Consider the following 13469-nt stretch of genomic DNA (forward strand, 5'->3'; position numbering starts at 1 on the left):
CGAAAAAGTCGGAGCGCGCTGGCGGTAGGAGTGCCAGGCGGGGCCGCTTCAGCTCGGGTCCAATGGGGCTGGGGCGAGGGAGGGGCGGTAGGTGACAGCACCGGGAGCCGGGGGGAGTCCGGCTGAACTAAAGTGCGGGGATCAATGAGTGGCGAGCAAAGTTTCTGAGTCCTGCTCAGCTCGCGGTCTTCCCTCCCCCTCTGTTTGTGTTTCGGCGGCGCGGTGTGTGTGTGTGTGTGTGCGTGTGTGTGCGCGCGCGCGCGTGTGCGGCGGGGAAGGGGCGGGGAGAGTGAGAGGGACCAGCCGGAGGTTGAGAGGGGCTCGCGGAGCTCCAGCTCCACAGCGGTGCTGCAACCTTCAGCCCGGGCAGGCGAGAGGGAGAGCGCTGACAGCCGCCGTCCGGAGCTGCTGGCGGCGCCGCTACAGTCCAGCGCCGACTTCCCCGCCTCCACCATCAACAGTGCAGGAGAAAAGGGGGACCGATCGCCACCACCCTACCCCGCCCCAAACAAAAAGCCTTGTGGATTACAAAGTGAAACTGACACGGGACAAAAAAACCAAAGGGCAAGAGGTCAGGGGAGAGGCGCACTAGAGTGGGCTTCTGACTGGGGCCGCCGGAGAAGGAGTCCCTTGGCATGGTGAGGGGAGGGGACACGGGGACAGCGCGCTGCTCCTGCCCGACGCCGGCGAGGCCGAGAAGAAAGGGGGACCTGCGCTTGATTTGGATGTACAAATAATGGGTCGGCAGGCGTCCCGGCAGAGGTAAAAAAAAAAAAAAAAAAAAAATGCTGAGGAGCGCTGGATTTTGCCTGTGCCCGCCTAAGGGCTGGAAGCGACAGCAGGGGCGGCGGCAGCTCCTCCTGGAGGAGAAGGGACGGAGCTGAGCGCTCCAGAGCGCCCAGCGAGCGTTTGGAATGCAGTTTGCTGGCTGCCCCAGCTTAGACGCCGCCGCCTGGGCCTCCGCGCCACTTCTGCAGCCCTGCTGAAGGGCTCTGCAGCCTTATTCTTGAGGAGAGGGGAGCTCGAGGAAACTCCTTGTCTCCAGCTTTTGGGAAAGGAATTCGATAATCCTCGGTTCCCCATCGCCCCCTCCCCAGTGCGCAGTTGTTCTCTCCACACCGCTGCGGAAGTTTGTCCTTCCTTCCTCAGTTTCTTCGCCTTGGGTAAGTTTTAAAGTTTCTGAAGATAATTGTTTGCGGTAATTCCTCCTATACCTTAAATACAGGCAACTTCTCCCAACTCCTATCCACCCCCGGCGAAAACGCTCAGACTCTCCGGATTCGAAAATAAAGTGAAGGGGGAAATATAGGAGGTTGGAGAAACTTCTCTGGGAACTCGTCCACAACCAGGAGTAAGTGCCCGAGGAATGCCCTGCCGCTTTTCCGCAAGGCATCTCTTCCCCCACTAAGCGTCCAAATGGCTACCTGGAGGCTTTTGCTCGTGCGAATTGCTTCTTCTGGACTGGAAGTTCTTTGAAATAGCAGAGCTCTCAGAGCCATCGGCTGCATGTCTGCTGGTGCTACTTGATCCCTGTCATTATCACTTTTTTTTTTTTGGCCTCACCTCTTCCTTCTCTTTATCACTCCGTTCCAGCGAGCCAAGACCATGGACTTGGCAGCAGACAGGGCTCCTGGCCGCCCGTGGCTCCCGCTGCCCACTTTAACATTATTTCAGCTCCTTCGTGTCTTTTGGCTGCTGTCACTGCTCCCGGGGCCCGCCCGGGTCAGCGGGGCGGAGCAGCGCCAGGTGTTTCAGGTGCTGGAGGAGCAACCTCCCGGCACGCTGGTGGGTACCATCCAGACGCGCCCAGGCTTCACCTACAGGCTCAGCGAAAGCCACGCCCTGTTTGCTATAAACAGTAGCACCGGGGCCCTGTACACCACTGCGACCATCGACCGCGAGAGCCTGCCCAGCGACGTGATCAACCTGGTGGTTCTTTCCAGCTCACCTACCTACCCCACCGAAGTGCGGGTGTTGGTGCGGGACCTCAATGACAACGCCCCGGTCTTCCCAGAACCCTCGATTGTGGTCACTTTCAAGGAGGACAGTAGCAGCGGGCGGCAAGTCATCTTGGATACTGCCACCGACTCGGACATCGGCTCCAATGGCGTTGACCACCGGTCATATCGCATCATCCAGGGCAACGAGGCGGGTCGCTTCCGCCTGGATATCACCCTGAACCCGAGCGGCGAGGGAGCGTTCCTGCACCTGGTGTCCAAGGGCGGGCTGGACCGCGAGGTCACACCGCAGTACCAGCTGTTGGTGGAAGTGGAGGACAAGGGCGAGCCCAAACGGCGGGGCTACCTGCAGGTAAACGTGACTGTGCAGGACATTAATGACAACCCCCCGGTTTTTGGCAGTTCCCACTACCAGGCGGGGGTGCCTGAGGACGCCGCGGTGGGCTCCAGCGTCCTCCAGGTGGCGGCGGCGGACGCGGACGAGGGCACCAACGCGGATATCCGGTATCGGCTTCAGGACGAGGGGACCCCCTTCCAAATGGACCCCGAAACGGGGCTCATCACGGTGCGGGAGCCCTTGGACTTCGAGGCCCGGCGCCAGTACTCGCTTACGGTGCAGGCTATGGACAGAGGCGTGCCTTCCCTCACGGGGCGTGCCGAGGCGCTGATTCAGCTGCTGGACGTCAACGATAATGACCCGGTGGTAAAATTCCGCTACTTCCCTGCCACCTCGCGCTACGCCTCGGTAGATGAGAACGCTCAAGTGGGCACGGTGGTGGCTCTGCTCACCGTGACGGACGCAGACTCCCCAGCGGCCAATGGGAACATCTCCGTGCAGATCCTTGGGGGCAACGAGCAGCGCCACTTTGAGGTGCAGAGCAGTAAAGTGCCGAACCTGAGTCTCATCAAAGTTGCCAGCGCCCTAGACCGGGAACGCATCCCTTCTTACAACCTGACAGTTTCTGTCTCGGATAACTACGGGGCGCCCCCTGGCGCAGCGGTTCAGGCGCGCTCTTCCGTGGCGAGTTTGGTGATTTTCGTCAATGACATCAATGACCACCCTCCCGTGTTTGCACAGCAAGTGTACAGAGTGAACCTGAGCGAGGAGGCGCCCCCGGGAAGCTATGTGAGTGGAGTGTCCGCCACTGACGGCGACTCTGGTCTCAATGCTAACCTGCGTTACAGCATCGTCTCTGGTAATGGACTGGGTTGGTTCCACATCAGTGAACACAGCGGTCTAGTGACCACTGGGCTTGCTGGGGGCTTGGACCGTGAACTTGCTTCCCAGATTGTACTGAATATCAGTGCTCGGGACCAGGGGGTTCACCCCAAGGTTTCCTATGCCCAGCTTGTTGTGACTCTCTTGGATGTGAATGATGAAAAGCCAGTGTTTAGCCAGCCAGAAGGATATAATGTGTCTGTGGTTGAGAATGCGCCTACCGGGACTGAACTGCTGGTGCTTGGGGCAACCGATGGGGACCTGGGTGACAATGGGACAGTGCGATTCTCCCTACAGGAAGCTGAGACCGACCAGAGGTCCTTTCGCCTGGATCCTGTGTCTGGGAGGTTGAGTACTATCTCCTCCTTGGACAGGGAAGAACAAGCTTTCTACTCCCTGTTGGTTCTGGCCACAGATCTGGGGTCACCTCCCCAGTCATCAATGGTTCGCATAAATGTGAGCCTCCTGGATATTAACGACAACAGCCCTGTGTTCTACCCAGTCCAGTACTTTGCTCATATTCAGGAGAATGAGCCTGGAGGTAGCTACATCACTACGGTGTCTGCCACTGACCCAGACTTGGGTCTCAATGGAACCATCAAATATACTATATCAGCTGGGGACAGGTCTCGGTTTCAGGTCAATGCTCAGAGTGGGGTTATTTCTACAAGAATGGCCCTAGACAGAGAAGAAAAAACTGCTTACCAGTTGCAAATAGTGGCTGTTGATGGTGGCAATTTACAGTCTCCTAACCAGGCGATAGTAACCATCACTGTGTTGGACACTCAAGACAACCCGCCTGTATTCAGCCAGGCTGCCTACAGCTTCGTGGTATTTGAGAATGTGGCCCTGGGATATCATGTGGGTAGTGTGTCAGCATCCACCATGGATCTCAATTCCAACATCAGTTATCTCATTACTACCGGGGATCAGAAAGGTATGTTTGCTATCAACCAGGTTACTGGGCAGCTTACCACAGCAAGTGTGATTGACAGAGAAGAGCAATCCTTTTATCAGCTGAAAGTAGTAGCCAGTGGGGGCACAGTGACTGGAGACTCTATGGTTAACATAACAGTTAAGGATTTGAATGACAACTCTCCCCATTTCCTTCAGGCAGCAGAGAGTGTGAATGTGGTGGAAAATTGGCAGGCAGGTCACAGCATTTTCCAAGCCAAAGCTGTGGACCCTGATGAAGGTGTCAATGGCATGGTACTCTATAGCCTGAAGCAAAACCCCAAGAATCTCTTTACTATCAATGAAAGGAATGGTAATATTAGCCTGCTAGGACCCCTGGATGTTCATGCTGGTTCCTACCAGATAGAGATCTTAGCATCTGATATGGGTGTTCCCCAGCTCTCCTCTAGTTTCATCTTAACAGTTTATGTCCATGATGTAAATGACAACCCACCAGTGTTTGACCAGCTTTCTTATGAGGTCACCCTTTCTGAGTCAGAACCTGTGAATTCTCGATTCTTTAAAGTGCAAGCTTTTGATAAAGATTCAGGAGCAAATGGTGAAATTGCGTACAGCATTGCTGAAGGCAATACCGGGGATGCTTTCGGCATATTCCCAGATGGTCAATTGTATATAAAAAGTGAACTGGACCGTGAACTTCAAGACAGATATGTTTTACTGGTTGTTGCTTCTGACAGAGCGGTGGAACCCCTTAGTGCTACTGTGAATGTTACTGTAATTTTAGAAGATGTAAATGATAACAGACCTCTTTTTAACAGTACCAATTACACATTTTACTTTGAAGAAGAACAGAGACCTGGGTCGTTTGTGGGCAAAGTAAGTGCTATAGATAAAGACTTTGGGCCAAATGGAGAAGTAAGGTATTCTTTTGAAATGGTGCAGCCAGATTTTGAGTTGCATGCAATTAGTGGGGAAATTACAAATACCCATCAGTTTGACAGGGAGTCTCTTATGAGGCGGAGGGGGACTGCGGTGTTTAGCTTTACAGTCATCGCAACAGATCAGGGGCTCCCTCAGCCTCTTAAGGATCAGGCCACGGTACATGTTTACATGAAGGATATAAATGATAATGCTCCCAAATTTTTAAAAGACTTTTACCAAGCAACAATATCAGAGTCAGCAGCCAACCTGACACAGGTTTTAAGAGTATCTGCCTCAGATGTTGATGAAGGTAATAATGGACTTATTCACTATTCTGTAATAAAAGGAAATGAAGAAAGACAGTTTGCTATAGACAGCACCTCTGGTCAGGTGACACTGATTGGCAGATTAGACTATGAAGCCACACCTGCCTATTCCCTTGTAATTCAAGCAGTGGATTCAGGAGCAGTCTCCCTCAATTCGACCTGTACCTTAAATATTGATATTTTAGATGAAAATGACAATACCCCTTCTTTCCCTAAATCAACATTATTCGTTGATGTTTTGGAAAACATGAGAATCGGTGAACTCGTGTCCTCTGTTACTGCGACCGATTCAGATTCGGGTGACAATGCTGACTTACATTACAGTATCACTGGGACAAACAACCATGGAACTTTCAGCATTAGCCCAAACACTGGGAGTATTTTTCTTGCCAAAAAATTGGACTTTGAAACACAGTCTTTGTACAAATTAAATATAACAGCAAAAGACCAAGGAAGGCCTCCTCGTTCATCTACAATGTCAGTGGTTATACACGTGAGAGACTTCAATGACAATCCTCCTAGCTTCCCTCCTGGGGATATTTTCAAGTCTATTGTTGAGAACATCCCCATTGGAACATCTGTCATTTCTGTGACTGCACATGACCCTGATGCAGACATTAATGGGCAACTCTCCTATACGATCATCCAGCAGATGCCACGGGGCAACCACTTTGGCATAGATGAAGTCAAAGGCACTATCTATACTAATGCTGAGATAGATCGGGAATTTGCTAATCTCTTTGAGTTAACCGTAAAAGCCAATGATCAAGCTGTACCTATAGAAACTAGACGGTATGCTTTGAAAAACGTGACTATTTTGGTTACAGACCTCAATGACAATGTTCCAATGTTTATATCACAAAATGCCCTGGCTGCAGACCCTTCAGCTGTGATTGGTTCTGTTCTGACCACAATCATGGCTGCTGACCCAGATGAAGGGGCAAATGGAGAGGTGGAGTATGAGATCATCAATGGTGACACGGACACCTTCATTGTGGATCGCTATAGTGGAGACCTGAGAGTGGCTTCAGCGCTGGTGCCTTCTCAGCTGATCTATAATCTCATAGTTTCAGCAACAGACCTTGGCCCTGAAAGGAGGAAATCAACCACTGAATTGACTGTCATTCTTCAGGGCCTTGATGGACCTGTTTTTACGCAACCCAAATATATAACCATTTTGAAGGAGGGAGAACCCATTGGCACCAATGTGATATCAATAGAAGCAGCTAGCCCTAGAGGATCGGAAGCCCCAGTGGAGTATTATATTGTCTCAGTCCGTTGTGAGGAAAAAACTGTTGGACGGCTCTTTACTATTGGACGACGGAGTGGCATCATTCAGACTGCAGCCATACTGGACCGGGAGCAAGGAGCATGTCTTTACCTGGTGGATGTTTATGCCATAGAAAAGTCAACTGCTTTTCCCAGAACACAGAGAGCAGAGGTAATGATTTTGTCATTCCTTATGAATTATTTATTGATTTTTTTTTTTTAAGATCATTCTCTTTCTATTTGCTTTCTATAATGATTTACCTTTATTGTTGCATTGTTCATTTTACTGACAGGACCATATAAAAATGTTCTATCTTACAGACTAACAAGAAATACATACAGTTTAGCTTTCAACCTCATCAGAACCAAAGTATGAACCCTTTTTACCTTGTATTTCATCTCATACTATCTTATGTGCAAAGTTGAGGAGAATTCTTTAGCCATTTCAGAAGTTCAGGAAAAAATCCATTTATTCAAGTTAAATCACCTTATTAAACTAAACACCTCACAGTTAAGGAAGTCTACCAGAGGATGAGGAATTTCAGACTTGAGAAATCTCTATTCCACAATGAAGAACTTTGGTAGAAATCAGCATTATAGCATGGCTTTCTAGGGGGGAGTGGCAATGGACTGACAGTTTACATCAGGACAGTATTAACTTTCACATCCTCAGCAGTCTTGGCAGTTTCTTTATAGACAGTGACTAATTTTAATGTGCTGAGCCAAGTTTAGGGAGATTCCTGATTTCATCTGCCTTCACATTTAAGGCACTGTCTTCTGACTTAACATAATCCTTTCTCTTCTCTCTTGAACTAAAGCATGTAATGTGCTGTGAATGATCAGAGATTAGAAGCTGTTTCTTGAGACAACACCGTATTGTTCAATGCCATGGTATAGGTACAAGTTGTTCTGTCTGCTGATAGGTTAGACACTAATGTTTCATAGCATAAGCCAAAGAATTTCAAGCTTGGCCTTTCCCGGGGTATATTTTTGACTATTACTACCTCAGAGTATCATTGATTTGCTTTTTTAATTGAACTGCTTCCAACATTGTTTCGATCATCAACTAGAAACGATACAGCTATACCCCAGAAGGCTCATTTGCTGGTTCCTAAGTTCTCTCTCCCCTTCAGTATATCCCTTCAAAGATAGTCTGGTGTCACTCAGCCAAAAACACAAACTATCAAATGTGGTTTGTGATACTTGGCAAGAACCCAGACACAACATGCTGGTGAATTTGAGGCTCATGTGTTTGTTTTCTTGCTTTCTTTTCTTTTTTATAGCTGTGAGGGGTTTCTTCATTTAAAATGTTTAGTTATTATTATTATCTTTTAAAATCCCATGTCATTTTTTTTTTCAAAATAGCTAGTTATGTCTCTTCTATGGATGGAGCAGTATATTCATGGCCTAGAGGATATTAGATATATAATTAGAGATGTAATTCTTAATAGAGACATAATTCTTAGAGATATCATTCTAAGTGAAATTCAATTTTATCTTGTACACACAGCCCTGAAGAAACTTCTACCCATATGTCCTCTTTTACCTAATTAGGTTTTTAACGATCTGAGATAGTTCTTACATACTGAGTTATTTGGTTTAACTCAGGCTATGATTTGCATGTAATTTTATTTTGATTTGGGGTTATTCCTCTGCAAAACCCACTTCCTGGCTCTATTTTCCGTCTCTGGAATTATTTCTTAGATGAAGAGATTTAATTAGTTTAAAAATGGAAATACTTATTAAAGACAGGCAATTAAGTCATTCTAGGCTTTAGAAAAAAATTTTAAACTATAAAACAGATTATGTTATTGGTTGCTGTTTGGTTAAAGTGATTACCTTTGCTTGGCAATGAGAATAAATGTACATTGTTATCATTAGAGATTTATTTAGTCTTACTATTTACCCATTAGATATGCAAAGATTGACTTGGCTTAAACTTATTAAATAATGCTGTCTCTTCATTAGACATTAGGACTAAAAGTAATAATTATAAATCATTTTGTTAATAATAGGAGATAATATGTCTTTTATTTTTTAACCTCAAATAACACCAATATGAAAACTTATTCATATTTACTATAACCTGTTTAAAGATTTGGAGAGAATTCACCATGATGATTTTTTTAATGAGAAAAAATTGTTTGTCAGGGTATCTTCTGTGAACTAAAGTGCTGAAATTGTAAACCAAGTTTGAGTTCCCAAGCTCCAACCACTCCTAAAATTAAAAGCAAATGTGTTTCTCCAAAGAATATTGAAAGCAGTAGTTGGGAGCTAGAATTTCATATTATTATTGGTTGTATCTTTCAAGTGTATACAATAAAGTTCTTTTTTCCTTCTGCTCAAACAATTAATTTACCATGATTCTGCAAAAAGAAGCTATAAATTACCTAGGGTTTTCAGAGGTGATTTTTCAATTATTCATTTCCAAGTACAAACTTTTCTCCAAAGAATTTTTTAACAATTTATTCCTGTACATTGATAGGAGTCTGGGTTGCTTACTCAGGTTTCTGGCTAGAGTCATGGCTGATCACATTCCATGGACAAGCAGAGGGTCAGTGGTAAAAGAGAAATGATTTAATCTGCATTCTTTTTCAAGCTCTGACACTTGTGTGGAGGGGGAAGGGTCCTGGGGATTTGGCTCCGGTACTGCTCTTTCCAGAGATTGTCCAGTTGTACACCTTCACCTCCCCTACCTATCATAGCTAAAACCTTGGTATATATGAGTGTTTTTGAAGGATGGCTTTTGTGTTGCAGACACAAGGTTTAATATCCTTTCATTTTGCATCTTTGTATTCTCAAAAGAGTCTTGATTATGTTAGAATAGCTCATATACATTTTGTACCACTTGTCTATCTTCAACGACAAAAAATAGAGATGTAGCACATCCATAGGCATTTCTTTCTTAACATGTGTTTTATGGGAACATGCAACTTAGGGACTGGGTTGGACTTTTGAAGGTCAGAGGCTTTGTGTCATTGGTCTTTATGATCTCCTAGTATAATATTTCCTTGACAGTAATAATATCTCCTAGAGTCTGGTATATTACCCTATGTATAGAAGTGCTCAGTACATGTTTGCTGTATGAGATGGTAGAAGAGCTAAGGCTGGTACATGTGTTCTTGTGTCTCAGGAATAATCAACAGAGAGAAGCAGGGGGAATGGAGGGGGCTATTAGTAAGTTTGATCTTATAATTAAATGAACTAAGGACATAAAGACATACCAATTATCTCTGTTCTATAAATGAACTGAGAATTGTAAGAAAGCTCAAAGAGGAAAGAAGAATTTAGGTGGGTGGTCTCACATGGAACTTAGCATTTAAATCAAAGGAAATACTGTATATACTTCCAGGTTACAGTTCTCAAACTGGTTGGCCTCAAGACCCCAGAAAGCTTTTGCTTGTGTGTGTCTTATCTATTGATATTCATGTTATGAACATTAAAGTTGAGAAAATTTTAAAATATTTATTAATTTCTTTAAAAATTACAGTAACCATATAATATATATTTGTTATTAAAAGAACTTAATTTTGTCAACCTTAAGAAATACCAAAAAAGACACATTATTTTATGTTTTCATAAATCCCTTATAAATAAATATCTAGATTAAGAGAAGACAGCTGGATTCTCAGATCTCATTTTGTCTACTATAATGTGTTGTTCTGGTTAAAATATATGAAAATAATCTATCTTCCCTCAGACAAAGGTGGATAAGAGAGAGATATTTTGATATCCTTTTCAGATAACTGTTGATTTTCTTTTGATACTATACCAGAATTTCACAAGTGGCTGTTTCTTAAAACTTACTTGCAATAAAGAATCTGAAACCCTGCCATTGAATTTTTCATACTTTGTTGCATGAAAATATTGATCTATCTTGCTTTGTGAATGGAAATTTCACCTATGTATGACTTAGAAAATTCAGGCACTGGTCATTTGGAAAATATTGGTATAACTGATAAGGATCTTATCAAAAGAGCCTTTACATGTATTGACATACAACATCATGGTAATGGTTCAAAGTTTTCCAAATTTGAATTTTCACTTGAAAGCTCAAATTTTATCATTAATAACATATATTGTTAGTTGTTTCCTGAAGTATCAGGCTCCCTTTGTTCATTTTCAAACAAACAAAACATGTCTGCCATTTTTTTAAAAAAGCCTGCTTTCTCTATCAGTTGTTTTTTCAAGGAAAAATTGTATTCCATAAATAAAGCAACTAGTTCAGCTTGCAACTCAATCCATCACACACATGCTTTTCTTTGAGACTACTGTACATCGGTACAGATTAATGGCTCTTTGTTCATGTTTTACTATTTTTCACCTCAAATATTGAAAAGACATTGGGATTTAAGGGTTGAGATTTAATAAAATTAATAATTTTACTGTTTCTTCAAGGAAAGGTCTTCAGTTTTTAAGTGAAACTGGCATTTTATTTTCACTGTGACTAGTAAGTGAATAATACAATTACACCTGGAATACTTTGGAGCCACTGCTTGGCTTTGTGTTAAAGTACCAGCAGTTTTACCAGCTATCGGTTTTGCACTTCTAGTGTAAATGTCAACACAGTGAAAAGGCAAACACTGCTTTGTATTATTATGAATACAGTTTTGATTTCCCAAGTGTCTTTCATGGGTCTCTGGTATGCCTAGGGCACCATGTTCTGTGGTGGGAGAACCATTGGTCTAAGTACCGACATTTTTGCAATTCAGTAAAAATAGACAACTAGAAATATTCTATTAAAAGTGCACTTAGAATATTAAGTGAACAAATTGTTTTTTTAAAGATTAGAAATGAATTTTAGCAACTGATAATAAACCAATTTATTTTCACAATGAAACCATCAAGATTTCCAAGAGAAACATTTGTAATTAATACTGAATATCAAGCTTAGAAATACTTTTCTTCCAGACTGTTTAGAATAAAGGTGAGTGAGCCTTACATTAAATGCCTGTATATCTTGTGTGTCATTCCTCACAGTCAAAATATAAGCAAAGAATTGAATATTTAATAATAATGGTAATAATTATTATAAAATTTATTGAGTATTACTGTGTTCAGTGATTGAGCTGAGTACTGTTTCTTTAGCAGTTTTATCATTTGAGCCTCACAACATGTCATATCACTCCCTCTTTGTAGTTGTGGAAGCAGTCTCAGAAAAGTTAAGTGATTTGTTTAAATGCAGATAGACAAAAAGAAAACCAACATCCAGACTTGGAGTCCATTATTTGAGTTCATAGTTACTCTCCTATAAAGCCAGGGAAGTCTGTGGCCTTAGTTAAGAGAGGGACCTTTAATCTGATGGATACAACTGTATACGTAAGCTTTTGATAACCTTGTTTTCACACCCTTTTTTGGTGTTAAAAAGTCTTTGAAAAGTGGTATTATGTATTGTCTGAACCAAGAGAAGTATGACTTCTGCTGCCTCAATCAAGACCTTCAGCAGATGCTATTCATTCCTATGGGTCACTTACTGATAGGAACAAGGACACCAGTTTGAGGACATGTGGAGGTGTTTCTGGAACAAGGAAGAAGAGGGTGAGAACATGAGAGGGGCCTTAGAGACAAAGGGAGGGCACATTTGGTGACTTTCCTCATCCACAGTATTCTGCAGGTTGGAAGCAGTCGCTGTACATTATGAAGGTAGAGGATCCATTTTTGGATTTTCAGATGATAAATCTTACTCTCCTAAGAAATAATGATGAAATTGTGTGGCTGGCTTGTGAAGATTATATGAAAAAGAGGAAAACATTTTCTTACTTTCTCAGCTTTTGACTTCCACGGTGTTTATTTTTTAATAATCTATGATTATTTTCTGATTTTGTTTTATCCCTGTTGGTATGTTTTTGAATTTGTTAAACAAAACACTGTGACTTAAAGGGCTCTATAAATTTTCAAGTCATGTACACAGATAGGAAACACTGATGAATGATTAAGCTCATGCTGCATAATTTCATATATGGCTTCAGGATACTCAATTTCCTCTCTCTCTTTTGGTTACACATTTCCATAGATATAATTTATCTTCTGACAAAGTTATTGGTTATTTTTTTTTTGCCTTTATTAAAACCCAAATTATTTTTAATCCTTTTTTTTTGTTTCACTATACTTTGAAGCAACTACCCTAAGAATAGTTTTGAAAAGATACGTATGTACTTCGTATTTTGTGGAATCAATTTTTCATTGCATTGTCTGCATCTTGCTCTTTGTCATCATTACAATGAAAAACTGCCGAAGAACCTCATTAGCTGTGAGGGATTGTTGAGTTAGTGACTATAAAGGATTCCACAAGCTCTGAAGTGTGTCCTCTCTTCTAAGAATTAATAAATCTAAGGTTCAGCTCTTTATAATAACCATGACATTAGGTAGGATTCAGAATTAGGAGCTTGGGAGTGAAAACTGGGGAATAGTAACTGGCAAATGATATGACCAAAATAAATTAAAGGGTTTCTTAAAGTGTCCTAGATATGGAAAATGGTAAATATATTCTATTGCTTTCAGGCTTTAAGTAGTCTTTGACAACATATGGCTGATTTTAATACTACAATAAGTAAGGAGAGAGTATGAATAATGCAGAGAAGTGAAAATAAAAAAAAAATTCTATTAGGCAAATGTTATTTATAAAATGTATGCATGTAACATATTAAAATATACATAATGCCATGTACTAACATGTGTGCAGCCACTGTACAAGGCTGTATACAATCATCATACAAAGGTTGATGGATTTTCCCTGGTATTAAAATCCTGAGACAGAATAGGACAATAAGGTCATGAAGATGACACAATCTAATTGGAAGATACTTTATATGTGGACTTCCCTTGTGGCTCAGCTGGTAAAGAATCCGCCTGCAATGCAGG

General features: G+C 42.8%; 1 protein-coding gene across 2 annotated transcripts in view; it reads left to right on the plus strand.

Annotated features, from left to right (window-relative positions):
* The first annotated feature begins 284 nt into the window (after nucleotides 1–284).
* Nucleotides 285–13469, plus strand: part of FAT4 (FAT atypical cadherin 4) — a 173468-nt gene continuing 160283 nt past the window's right edge. For both annotated transcript variants that reach the window (XM_081538149.1, XM_081538150.1), the window contains exon 1: nucleotides 285–6780. In XM_081538149.1, the coding sequence (XP_081394275.1) occupies nucleotides 1606–6780 (5175 nt within the window). In that variant the 5' untranslated portion in view covers nucleotides 285–1605. The remainder of the gene's footprint in view (nucleotides 6781–13469) is intronic.

This window comes from Giraffa tippelskirchi, chromosome 11, assembly GCF_054371585.1.
Source record: "Giraffa tippelskirchi isolate mGirTip1 chromosome 11, T2T-mGirTip1v1.2.pri, whole genome shotgun sequence".
In the NCBI taxonomy this organism is placed as follows: Eukaryota; Metazoa; Chordata; class Mammalia; order Artiodactyla; family Giraffidae; genus Giraffa; species Giraffa tippelskirchi.